A 13159-nucleotide genomic window follows, 5' to 3' on the forward strand; every position below is an offset into this window, starting at 1 on the left:
GGCTGGCAAGGGGAGTAGACAGGCCTAATGCTGGGTGGGTCCATGCTGCCAACCCAGGAACACGTCGGTCCACAAACCTGCCCAGCAGGGAGAAGCGTGGTAGAGTCCTCTTCTTTGCAATCAGCCAAGATTATGGAGAGGGCAATGTTGCCTCCACGGTAGAATGCTTGCCAACCACGCAGGAGACCCTGGTTCAATTCCTAGCCACAGTAGACCTCATGCACAGCCACCAGTGGAGGCTTGCATATTACTGTGTTGTTACACAGGTTTCAGTGAAGCTTCCAGACTAAGATAGACTAGGAAGACAGATTTGGTGATCTGCTTTCAAACATTAGCCAATGAAAACCCTGTGAGTGATAACTACCCAACCCACAACTGATTGTGAGGCTGGTGCCAGGCTGGGCAGTGTTCTTGTTCCATTGTGCATAGTCCCACTATGAGTTGGGGGCAGACTTGAGAGCCGCAGCAACAGAATGAAGAACTGTCTCCAGCCTGCTAGACTCTGCCCAGGGGCATTCATCTACATGCTGTGACCAAGTTCCTCTCCACTGCAGGGGCCATAGCTCTATTAGGGACAGCCGTGAACACTGAGGCTCTGAGAAGCATGACTCACCCAGGGCCACCCTGTGGGCAAATGAGGGAAGCTGGCAAACTCTACTATCCCTTGTGATTCCAGAGAACTCCACAGCCAGCATGAGTGAGGCAGAGAGGAAGGCCCAAGTATACTACCGTGCATGTATGAACGAAACCAGGATCGAGGAGCTCAAAGCCAAGCCCCTGATGGAACTGATTGAGAAGGTGAGTGCCTGACCACCTGCCCCAGCTGTTAGGTACCATGGGGCTCTGCCCACTCACCCTGAGCTGGACCAAGGCTAGGGAGCCTGTCTGCTGACGTGTTCGAGTTGTATGTGGGTGTATTTACGCATCTCTGATGTATGGGTGAGAAGGTCTTGTGTGTGTGTTTGGGTGGGAATGTGTGTCAGCATCTGCTGTGGATGTCTGTCATATGTCTGTGTGTGTCTCTGGGCATCTGTGTGTGTGTTGGGGGCGGGGTGAGGGGAGTGCCATATTTACAGGGAAAACATTCCTCTGTGTTGTTGTTTTCCTTTCCTCTTGATTGTGTTTTTGTGTATGGAGGAATGTGGGGGGTGTTGGACCAGGCACAGAGCCCTCCCTTGGAGCCTCTCTTTCCTCCTGAGCAGAGAAGGAGTCTTTCTTCCTGGACACCTCCCAGCTGGCCCTGAGTGCCCTATGAGGGCTGCAGAAGGTAGCTAAGCTGCCTGGCATATACAGGGGTCTGGCTGCCGAGCACTCCCTCCAGAGCCCGCCTTCCTAGCTCGACTTGAGGCAGGTATTGCACAGGGGTTGGTGGCTGCAGGCCCTGGGACTGTCCCCATCCCATTTGTCATGGTCAGGACCCCACGTGCCAGAGTGAGGGAGGACTCAGGAGATGAAAAAAAAAAAAATCTAAAATCTGAGAGGAGTTAGAGTAGACCCTAACTTGTCAAACTTTTAAAAAAAATACAGTCCTTTTTTTTCCCCCAGTAGGCAGAATTGAATTTATGTTTTAATAAGTATTACATTCATGTGGTTCAGTATTCAAAAATAATCATTTACAGGGGAAGTCTCCCTTCTGTTCCCTGTCTCCAGTCCCCCTACCCTACCCATAGGGCATAGTAGCCACCACATGGACTCAATGGTTTGCTTGTCTGGAGTAAGTTTTTGTTCCCTACCCAGGGATTCCTGACTGTCTGGTTAGAAACCCTAATGAAAACTATCCCTTTTGTTACTCTTGTGGTTAGATACCATGGAGTTGGTTCTGACTCAGTGAGTGACCCCGTGTCCCAACAGAACAGAACAGTGCTCAGTCCTGCACCCGCTTCACAATCATTACTGTGTTTGAATTTGTTGTTGCCACTGTGTTGATCCACCTCATTCAAGGACTGCTTCTTTGTCTCTGACTCTCTACCAAGCGTGGTGTCTTTTTCCATGAACAGGTCCATCCTGATGACATGTCCAGAGTACATGAGACAAAGTCTTGCCTTTCTCACTTCCAAGGAGCATTCTGCCTGTACGTCTCCCAAAACAGATTTGTTCATTCTTCTGTTGTGTGCTATTGCGTCACTTTCTAACCCATAGCAATCCTGTCTAGGGTTTCCAAGACTATAAATATGTATGGGAGCAGAAAGCCTCATCTTTCTCCTATGGAGCAACTGGTAGACTCTAACTGCTGAAATAGCCCAATGCTAACCCACTACACTATTGGTGTTGGTGGTTGTTATGTGCCGTTGAGTCGATTCCAACCAACAGCAACCCTGTATAGGGTTTCTGAGGAGCGGCTGGTGAGTTTGAACCACCGACCTTGTAGTTCAAACTGGCCTAGCTTATTGAGTGCTACATCAGGACTCCTATTGAAAAATATTTCAATATTTCTCACTAACACCACAATTCACAGGAATCAGTTCTTCAGTTTTCCTTATTCATGTCCAGCCTTCACAAGCATAAGAGGTGATTGAAAATACCATAGCTAAGGTCAGGTGCGTCATAGTCCTCAAAGTTGACATTTGTACTTTGTAATACTTTAAAGAGGTCTTTTGCAGCAGATTTGTCCAATGCAATACGTCTTTTGATTTCTTGACCCACCTAAAATGAAATCTTTTAAGCATGAATATCTTGTCCATTTATCATGATGTTATTTTTCGGTCCAGTTGAGAAGAGTTTTCTTTATGTTGAGGTGTAATCCATTAGTAAGTGCTTTTAGTCCTCTTTGTTTTCAGCAAGCAAGGTTGTGTCATTTGTCTATTCAGCCCAGCTTCATCTGACATCAGCAATGATAGCTCTCATTCTGTGTCCACTTCTGAATCCAGCTTCAATTTCTGGTGGGTCACTACTGATATAATACTGTTTTTAAATTATCTTCAGCAAAATTTAGTGTGCAACATTAATGATATTGTTTGATAATTTCCACATCCTGTTTGATCACCTTTCTTTGGGATGCGCACAGATATGGATCTCGTCCAGCCAGTTGGCCAATCAGCTGTCTTCTAAGGTGTAGCACTTGTGGATGCAGCAGTCGAGAAATCAAGACAAATTGCATTAGTCAAAAAAAGAGGAAGACCTCCTACAAGATGGATTGGCAGCAATGGGCTCAAGCTTAACAATTGTGAAGATGGTGCAGGACTGGACAGTGTTTCATTCCATTGTGCTTCGGGTTGCTATGAGTTGGTACCAACTTGATGGCATCTAACAGCGATAAATGTTTGTTGGTATAGACTAGTGAGTATTCCAGGGTTGCATCCATTTGTTGAAACATCTCAATTGATAATTCATGAATTTTTAGAGCCTTGTTTTTCTCCAATGCCTTCAGGACAGCTTGGACTTTTTTCTTCAATACCATTGGTTTGTGATCATATGCTGTCTCTTAATGGTTGAGCATTGACCGATTCCTTTGTAACAGTGACTCTGAATATCCCTTCCATCTTCTTTTGATGTTTTCTGTATTGTTCAATATTTTACCCTCAGAGTCCTTCAATATTACTACTGATTACTGACACTGAAGCCATGAATTTTTTTCCTTCAGTTCATTTAGCTTGGGAAATGCTGAGCGTGTTAATCCTTTTTGGTTTTCTAATGCTAGTCTTTGTTCATTTCATTATAATGCTTTACTTTGTCTTGAAATGCCTTTTGAAATCATCCATTCAGTTCTTTTATTCCATTATTTCTTCCATTCACTCTTAGCTACTCTCTATTCAAGAGAAAGTTTCAAGGTCTCTCCGACATTCGTCTGGGTTTTTTCTTTAGAAATTGTCTTTTTAATGATCTTTTGCTTTCTTCATGAATTATGTCATCCCACAACTTGTCTGGTCTCCATTCATTAGTATTCAGTGCGTCAAATTTATGGTTGAGATAGCCTGTAAATTCAAGTGAGATACACTCAGGGTCATACTTTGGACTCATGGACTTGTTTTAATTTTGTCTTCAACTAAAGCTTGCATATGAGCAGTTGGTAGTCTGTTCCGCAGTTGGCCTCTGGCCTTGTTCTGACTGATAACATTGAACTTCTCCATTGTCTCTTCCCACAGATTTGTATTTTCCTTTGTATTCCATCTGATGAGGTTCACGTATATAGTCACCGTTTATGTTTTTGAAAAAAAGCTATTTGCAGTGAATGTCATTGGTCTTGTAAAACTCTAGCATGCAATCTCTGGCATCATTTCTATCCTAAGGACGTGTTTTCCAAATACCCATCTTTTTATTTTTCCAACTTTCCATTCCAATCATTAGTAATTATCAATACATCTTGACTGCATGTTTGATCAATTTCAGATTTCAGAAGTTTGGTTAAAATCTTCAGTTTCTTCATCTTTGTCATTAGTGTAAATTTGAATCATAGTTATATTACCTAGTTTTTCTTCTAGGTGTATGGATATTATCCTGTCTCTGACAACATTGTATTTCAGGACAGATCTTGAATTATTATTTTTTTTAATGATGAATGTGATGCCACTCCTCTTCAATGTATCATTTCTGGCATAGTAGACCACATGATTATCTGATTAAAAATGGCCATTACCAGTCCATTTCAACTAACCAGTGCCTACAATGTTGATCTTTATGCTTTCCATATCTATTTTGATGACTTCCAATATTCCTAGATTCATATCTCAAACATTGCACATTCCAGTTATTAATGGATGTTTGCATCTGTTTCTTCTCATTTTGAGTCATGCCACATCTGTCCTGAAAGCGATTCTACATCCGTGTGATTGAAGTCTGCTTTGAGGGAGCAGCTCTTCCCCAGTTTTATTTTGAGTGCCTTTCAACTTGAAGAGCTCATCTTTCAACATAGAGTAGACAGTGTCCCTCTGCTACTTTAAGCTTTTCACTGACCCATTTTTTAAGAAGTAGATCACCAGGTCCTTCCTTCCTAGTCTCTTCGTTTAGAAGCTGCACTGAAACCTTCCCACCATAGGTGACTGATGGTTTTGAAATGCTAACTGGCTGACAAGTGGTGGTGGTTACTCTTGAGATTTCTGAAACGCAGAGAGATCAGATGTCAAGTCAGCTGCAAAACCAGAACTCATACTGGGGTGTCTGAGGCCTCACCTACCTCATCCCCTCCCCACAGCTTGGGGGCTGGAACATCACAGGACCCTGGGACAAGGACAACTTCCAGGACACTCTGCAAGTGGTCACCTCCCACTACCGCACCTCTCCCTTCTTCTCTGTCTACGTCAGCGCTGATTCCAAGAACTCCAACAGCAATGTGATTCAGGTGAGCTGACGTGAAGTATGGGAAAGTGAGGACATGAGCCCATGGTCCATTTGGAGTTTAGCAAGAGCTGGAGTTAGAGTAGGTTTGCCCTGGGTGACAGACTCTTGGGTTTCTGAACCTAGGCTGTTTGTGGAAGCCCCCAGCTGAGAGATTTTTAACAACCAAGAAGTTATAAAAGGAAGTCAGGTGTCTTATGGGTAGCTGTGGGTCCCAGGAATGACAAGGCTAGAGACACCTCCTGGTCCTCTCACCTGAGCCTCTGGCCTCGGTGGTGCTGCTTGGCATGGTGGTTTTGAGTCTACCTCTTCCTGCTGACCTTGCCCCACACTGAGGACCACACTCCCAGGGGTACATAGCACTGGTCGACCCTACCCCCAGACACAGAAATGAAAACCCAGCCCATCTCTGTCCCTCACTCACTGTGTGACCTTGGCACATACCTCAACCTCTCTGAGCTCGGCTTTCCATGTCAGTCAGAAGAGTTCTAATCACAGGGTGGCACACGGCTACTGGGGAATTCACTCTCCCTTCCCGCCCAGTGTAGGGCTTTCACCTTTAGTATCGCCATGGTTCCTGAGTCTGCCTCTGAGGGTGAGATCTTAGTTCCCTATTCCCCAAATGAAGACCCTAAGTATCAGAAAGGCTAAGAAACTGGACCAGGATTACAGAGTGCACATGACTCTTGACCACAGCACCTTCTTGGGAGGTGTTTGGTGCTGGGTCAAGGCTAGCAGGTGTGTTAGGAGGAAGGTGGCTCTCTAACGCCATTCAGAAGGGACAAGAACTCCAGCTACCCTGAATGTGTCTGTCCCTTTCCAGGGAGGTCCACCCCAGTCGGGTCTTCTGATGCATGTGCCTGCCGGGGTGCGGAGGCTTTGTGGGGTATGCACATACTCTGAGGGGCTCCCTCTCACTGTAGCCTTTCTCTCCAGGTGGACCAGTCAGGCCTGGGCTTACCCTCCAGAGACTATTACCTGAACAAAACCGAAAATGAGAAGGTGGGTGTGCTCTTCCAAGAGTGAGCTCCTGAGTCCAGCCCACTGCCCATGAGGTTCCATCTCCCTCAGTGTCCACCTGTACCACGCTCTGAAAGAGGAGCTCAGAGGCACTTAGTATGGGAAGGATCCTCCCAGGCTGGCTGTGCCACATTCAGGCAGCATGGGTGCAGAAGGCAGGGGACAAATAGAATTTTCCCTAATGTAGAGAGACGTAGTAAAAACAGCCGCCACCAGGCGTAGATACTGGTCCTTTTATATACAAGGGAGCTTCAGTAAGTTTGTGGGGAAATTCCATTATCTTTCATTCTGTTTTTCTATGGGCTTTATCACCTCTAACCCTCCCAATAGCTCTTTAACTTCTCTGAGCTCCATTTGTCTCATCTGTCAAATGGGTATGATGTTGACCTTGCCTCTTCAGAGGAGGAAATAAGACTCAGAGATACTGAATGATCCGCCCAAGGTCACAGCCAGAAAGCGGTGGGGCTGGGATTCACATCCAGATCCACTCCCTCCCAAATCCTTACTTTCCTTCCCCTTGGCCTGATACTTGTGATGCCCTCCAGGAGACCTTGCTGGAGGTTGAGGTTCATTTATTTCACCCACTTGTGCTGAGCAAGGCCCACATGCCGCTGTCTCACAGAGCTGAAAGTCTTGTTGAGGTGCAGACATTAGCTAAGTAGCCATCCAGTAAAGTGTGTGATACAGAGAGCTGAGAAAGTTAAGCACGGGGCCTAATTCAGATCTGAGGCTCAGTGTCAGAGGGCAGTTCAAAAAAGGCTCGCTGTGTTCCTGGAACGGAGAGATGGCTGCCCCATTGCTGGCTTCATGGAGGAGTAGACGGGAGGGTGTGTGGGCTGGGACTTGTGGGTGTGAGAAAGAAGGCGATTGGGCTTCCCTCTGAGGGCCAGGAGTCACTGAGGGGTCACAGTGCCTAAAGTCTTTTCTTCTGAGCAAGTTCCCTGGGCTCCTTCTCTGTGCTGGATGGCAGCAGGTGGCAGCCACTTATGGTTTTGGGGTGCTGGGTCCCACAGGTGCTGACGGGATACCTGCACTACATGGTCCAGCTGGGAAAGCTACTTGGCGGTGGGGATGAGGACAGGATCCGGCCTCAGATGCAGCAGATTCTGGACTTTGAGACAGCGTTGGCCAACATCACCATTCCCCAGGAGAAGCGCCGGGACGAGGAGCTCATCTACCACAAAGTGACGGCAGCCGAACTGCAGGTACCTAGCAAGGCTGCCCCAGAGGCTGGGCCAGTCACAGGGCTACAGGACGTAGAGATGGACGGTGTGCAGGGCACAAGGAGGTGCTGTCATACCCATCAAATCCAGTTCCCTGCATGGTACAGTTTGTTCTTGGCTGCTAACCAAAAGATTGGCAGTTCACATCTACCCAGTAGTGCTGCAGAAGAAAGACCTGGCAATCCACTTCTGAAAGATTACAACTCTTAAAAAAATCCTATGTAGTTGTTCTACGCTGACACATGTGGTGCCACCGTGAGTCAGAATCGACTTGGGGTTGATGGACTTTTGTTCATCAAATCCTTGAGACAGCACTAGGTTTCAATCATTCAGGCCCCAAATCATAGAGCTTAGCCTGCAGTAAGCGCTAAATGCAAGATAAGCATTCTGTCATCACCTCCCTTTTCTAGGCCCGAGGTTAAGCTCAAAGCCTTAAGCCTCCTAAGTGACCGAGGAATTGGGAATCAAATTCAGACTTGGCTCACTGAAGCGCTGCTCTTAACCACCTCCCCTGGAAACATCTTGAAGTTTGTACAAGGGGAATCTGAACTGCAGTACTCTTCCTTAGGTCAGTCCGTCTTGTGCTGGCTGAACATCTGCAAGAAGGCTGCCCCCTGGTGGTTGCTGGAGACCTTGAGTTGATTGCCCTCCAGTTGCCTCAATCAGGTACTGGTATCCAGCCTAGGCTGGCCCCAGGACCAGAGGGACCTGCAGACTTGTCTTTGATCTATCTTTGGAGTCTTTCTGCCATTACCCAAGATACAAGCTAAGCCTTGCTCCTTCACCACCAGTATCTTCTCCCTACTTTCTGACCAGTCAAGTTCTGCCCATCTGTTAGAGTTTGGCTCATTCCCTGCCTCTTTCAGGAAGAACTAGACCCCAGCTTTTTTTTTCCTTCCTCCATTTCTCCTTCAGATAAATGTGTAGGGGCCTCACTGAGAGATGCAGATGAAACACTTGTATTTCCAAGCCTAGGGGGGCACAGCAGTAGGAAACAATAGTCTCATGGCTAAGTGTGTTGAGAAGAAGCAGGACATGGGAAGGCAGGGGTCTGGAGAAGTCAGGAAGGAGAGGTGGGCATCCCAGGCAGAGAAAGAGCCCAAGCAAAGGCCTGGGGAGGAAGGCAAGAGAACCTTGACTTCCTGCCAGCTGCCAGCTGCCCTTCGGGTCCCTAGAGAAGTTGGCATCAGGTTGAGTGGTGCTGAGGGGTTGTTGTGGAGATCAATAGCCTATGTGGGTGCCATCTGGCCCTGTTTTTCTGCTCCGAGACCAGGAAGTCCAGGGAGGTACTGTTTGTGCAGCAGTATTTGGTTTGCTCCAGCTCCCCACATACCCTGCTATGTATGTGTCTATCCCAAGAATGGCAGACAAGGCAAAATGGCTCTGAGCACATTGTCCCTACCAGATTCTACCCCCTGGCATCTCTCACCATTACTTTGGCTCTGCTCTTTTAAGCAAGAAAGGAATAGGCCTTCCCTGCCTCCTGGCTGCTCCATTCCCAGGGTAGGGGCACTTGGACAGAGGCAGCAGTTCAAGCGGTTGGAACATTGGTCTTGGAGTCAGAAGGCAATTCGGCCACTAGCTGGATGCTTTGGACAATGTCACATAACTCAGCTCTCGGAGTCCTAGAATCCTTCCATTTAAAATGGGACTTGGTTCATTCAGTCTCGTACTGAGCACCCGCTGTGTGTGCCAGGACACAGACATTCATGAGACACAGTCCCTGCTCAAAAGGAAGAGTAGTTCTTAACTTTTGTTATGTCAGAGTCCTTTGGGAATGGCTTGAAATCTATGGAATGTCTCTCATAAGAAAAAGGCTTATGTACATATAAAATAGGAACACTGTGGCTCTGTAGGATAAGCACTGGACTGCTAACCAAAAGGTCAGCGGTTCAGACTCAGCAGTTACTCCATGAGAGAAAGATGAGCCTTTCTGCTTCTGCAAAGATTTACAGCTTCAGAAACCCTGTATAGGGTCGCTATGAGTCAGACCTGAATGGATGGCACTTAACAACAACACATATAAAAGTAGATATCTACCTATTGCTTTACACGTACATATGTATGATTTTTAATATACTTCCTATTTAAAGAAGTCCATGGCCCCTGAAGGCACCTGGGTGACACAGTGGTTAAAGCTCTCAGCTGCTAACCAAAAGGTCAGCAGTTTGAACCCACCATCTGCTCCTCAGGAGAAAGATGTTGCAGTCTACTTCTGTAAACCTTTACAGTCTTGGAAACCCTATGGGGCAGTTCTACTCTGCTCTATACGGGTGCTATGAGTTGGAATCAACTCAATAGCGATGGGTGTGGACCCCTGGAAGCCTGGTATCCTGGGTAAACTCTCTGCCTGGCCCGGCCATGGGGTTGGGAGGGGATGAAATGAGAGGCCAAGAGGAGATTTCATCTTGTGACATGCAACAGACAGGCATAGCATGTTATTGTAATCATTAGATATTCCTTTGTTATGGGTGATGCCAGCTCAGTTCCCCCAGCACAAAACCAATTTGATTCATTCCACCGTGGAACAGAGAGTGCCTTGTTCTCGGGCATCTGGAGATTTTGTTTTCTTCCCGTAAGCCAGGTGGCTAGGGGAAAAGGCACGCCTGAGCTCACGGTGCAGTTTTTAGGCTAGCCCTGCTGGAGTGTAGCGTGGCTCCAGGCTAGCCTCCAGCACGGACTGATTTCAGAGTCATGGACTAGACATCCTTCTTTTGCTTCTCTGGGGGCCTGAGAACTTTCCATTCCTTTCCAAGATCTTCCACACTAAAGACCATTTGGGAATGAGCTCTAATCTCTGACCTCATTTCTCCAGCTGAGACAAAGCCCAAAGCATTCTTCTCTCTTCCTCTTCCAGCCTGAGGTTTTCCAGCCTGCTTGAGTTATTGATGGGTGAGCAGCGGGACGCGGGGTTGCAGAGGTGGAAAATAGAGATCATCTGTGTACCCCTGAGGATTTGAGTCACAGTGGAAGGTCTGAGTCAATTAAAACCACTATCTCTCCAGGGCCCACAGAGAAGGACTTAGGCAAGTTGTTTGGGAGTTCACCAAAGTATTAAGGATTGGAAATGTGAAAAATCCTGGTGTTTAACTCCTTTCTTTGTCTCAGAGTAGTGGCAATTTACCTGCACAGAACACCTGCTCTCCTCCCTAAAGGCAAATGTTGGTGTTAAGTACACAGAGATTTATCAGCAGGTGCTATCTGTACCTTGATCAGAGAGTCCCTGTCACCTGCAGTGTATGAAGCTCCTCTGAATGGTGGAAACGGTGACATTCTGTCAGCATATCAATTTTCCCCTGGGCCTTGCCAGTGGGTCCTGCCAGCAGGTGGCTCTGATTGTTGAGCCCTATTTGAAGACCTCAGATTTCTACACACCCAAGTTTTAGAACCACAGAAAGCTTAAGGTGTGTTCCCCCCACCCTCCACCCCCACCAGATGGCCCACCTGAGGGTCTCCTTCCAGGAAAAGAGAGCAGAGAGGACAAGCTGATAAGAAAAGAAACCCAAGTTCATTGCACAGCCGATCCCCACGTGAGGTGCAGAGAACCACCAACTGTGGGAGAGGGGATCACTGTCTCCACATTTGAGAAAGGGTGGAAAATGGCTCAGGGTCCCAGAGCGGGTTCAAGACAGGATCTCTGCCACAGGTCTTCTCTCCAAGTCCACAAGTAGGAGTGTGCTGGAGTCCACCAGCTCTTCCTACCTCCACATTTACTGCACCATATACGGAGTTTGCTATGGGTCATGTATTTACCCCAGAATGCTGCAAGTCTCTTTTGTTGCCTGGAGATCTGGTTGTTAAGCATTTACTAACACATTGAGGGTGTCATAGGTGCTTGGTGGCTGTGTGCCATGGAGTCGGTTCCAACCCATAGCGATCCTGCACGGCGTTTCCAAGACTATAAATCTTTACAGGAGCAAAACGTCTCATCTTTCTCCTGTGGAACAGCTGATAGTTTTGAACTGCTGACCTTGTGGTTTGCAGCCTGATTCACAACCACTACACTACCAGAGCTCCTTGTCATAAGTGGTTACTAGCAGATTATTGATTGATCTGCCACTGCTGATTGATTTCCCCAGATAAATGCATCTGTTACCTTATTAATCTGTCTTGCGCGTTTCCCTTTTTCAAGAGAATTTGAAACAGGATGGACCAGGGCCACTCTCAGGAGACCTTGAGTGATAATTGCAAGAGTTAACCTTGATTGAGTGCTTGCTAAATGCCACCTTCCATTTCTGGTGATTGGCATGTATAGGCAGTTTTGCTGAACTACACTATGTGGTGGTGGAATTTGTGTGCCATGAAATTGGTTTTGACTCATAGCAACCCTGTATAGGGTTTCTGAGGCTGTAAACCTTTACAGGAGCAGAAAACCTCATCTTTCTCCCACAAGCAGCTGGTAGATTCAAACTGTGACCTTGGGGTTAGCAGTCCAACTCATAACCCACTACGCTACCAGAGCTCCTTATAACACAGTGTATTGTTGTTAAGAGAAGTCGAGTCTGTTCCAAGTCATAGTGACCCTGTATAGTGTTTCCGAGGAAGAGCTGGTGGGTTTGAATTGACAACCTTGTAGTTAACAGTCCAGTGCTTATCAACCAAGAGCCAAAAATATCCTTGCATCTGAAAGATAACAGGGTATATGAGGAAAATATTGTCCCTGGCTGGTACAAATGGTTAAGCGCTTGAGCACGAGCCAAAAGGTTGGCAATTCCAATCTACCCTGAGGTGCCACGGAAGACAGTCATGATGCTCTGCTTCTGAAAGGTCACGGCCTCGGAAATCCTGTGGAGCAGTTTTACCTTGCAATCTTGGGCTCACCAGGAATTGGAGTCACCGCACCAGCAGCTAACAACAATGAGGAAAACAAGACTGGAACAGTCCATTGAAAAGCTATGCAACTTTATAACCACAGCACAGGCACACCTCTGAGCTTTCGCAGGTTTGGTTCCAGAGTCACATGAATATATTTTGGTTTCCCAGTGCATCTCACTGTTATGTTTACACTACACTGTAGACTGAAGCCTGTTAAAACATACAATAGCTTTAAGAAAAAGTTTAAAATAATGGGGAGAATTGTCAAAATGTGACACAGGCACCAAGTGAGCACCTGCTGTTGGAAAAATAGCATCAATAGAGTTGCTTGGCACAAGGTTGCCAAAAACCTTGAATTTGTAAAAAAACAAAAAAGAAAAAACAAAACAAAACTGCAATATCTGCGAAGCACAGTAGGAGTGGAAATGCAATAAAATGAGGCATTCCTGTACCAACCGAGCAGTGGGGACCATGGGGACGATTCAGAGTCGCTGGAGGTTGCCTTGGGAAATGGATGTTGGGGTGCTGCTGCCACTGAGGTGAGCCACAGGGGGAGTGCAGCCTGCTCTAATCTCAGAGTAGTCTCTGTAGGGAGTGGGGCGGCACCCTACACACAGGGGCCCATTGGTAGTTTTCTTAAACTAGACCTGATGGAGTTCCTGTGTGTGTATTAGCTCAACAGAGTCCTTTTCCCTTCAAAGAATCTTCTTCTCCTCCTATGTCAGATCCCTTTATCTGCCAAAAAATCACCTTTGGACCAATGCGATTTGTATATTATACTGCTGCCATTCTTAAATTTACCTGTCACATATGAACTAATTGATGGCACT

The 13159-nt window shown here is 46.7% G+C and overlaps 1 protein-coding gene across 3 annotated transcripts in view; it reads left to right on the top strand.

Moving 5' to 3' along the window:
- Nucleotides 1-13159, top strand: part of ECE1 (endothelin converting enzyme 1) — a 76448-nt gene that overhangs the window by 38650 nt on the left and 24639 nt on the right. For all 3 annotated transcript variants that reach the window (XM_006862344.1, XM_006862346.1, XM_006862345.1), the window contains exons 5-8: nt 677-798; nt 5129-5275; nt 6208-6273; nt 7305-7496. In XM_006862344.1, coding sequence (XP_006862406.1) covers nt 677-798; nt 5129-5275; nt 6208-6273; nt 7305-7496 — 527 coding nt within the window. The remainder of the gene's footprint in view (nt 1-676; nt 799-5128; nt 5276-6207; nt 6274-7304; nt 7497-13159) is intronic.

Source organism: Chrysochloris asiatica, unplaced genomic scaffold (assembly GCF_000296735.1).
Source record: "Chrysochloris asiatica unplaced genomic scaffold, ChrAsi1.0 scaffold00047, whole genome shotgun sequence".
Classification (NCBI taxonomy): Eukaryota; Metazoa; Chordata; class Mammalia; order Afrosoricida; family Chrysochloridae; genus Chrysochloris; species Chrysochloris asiatica.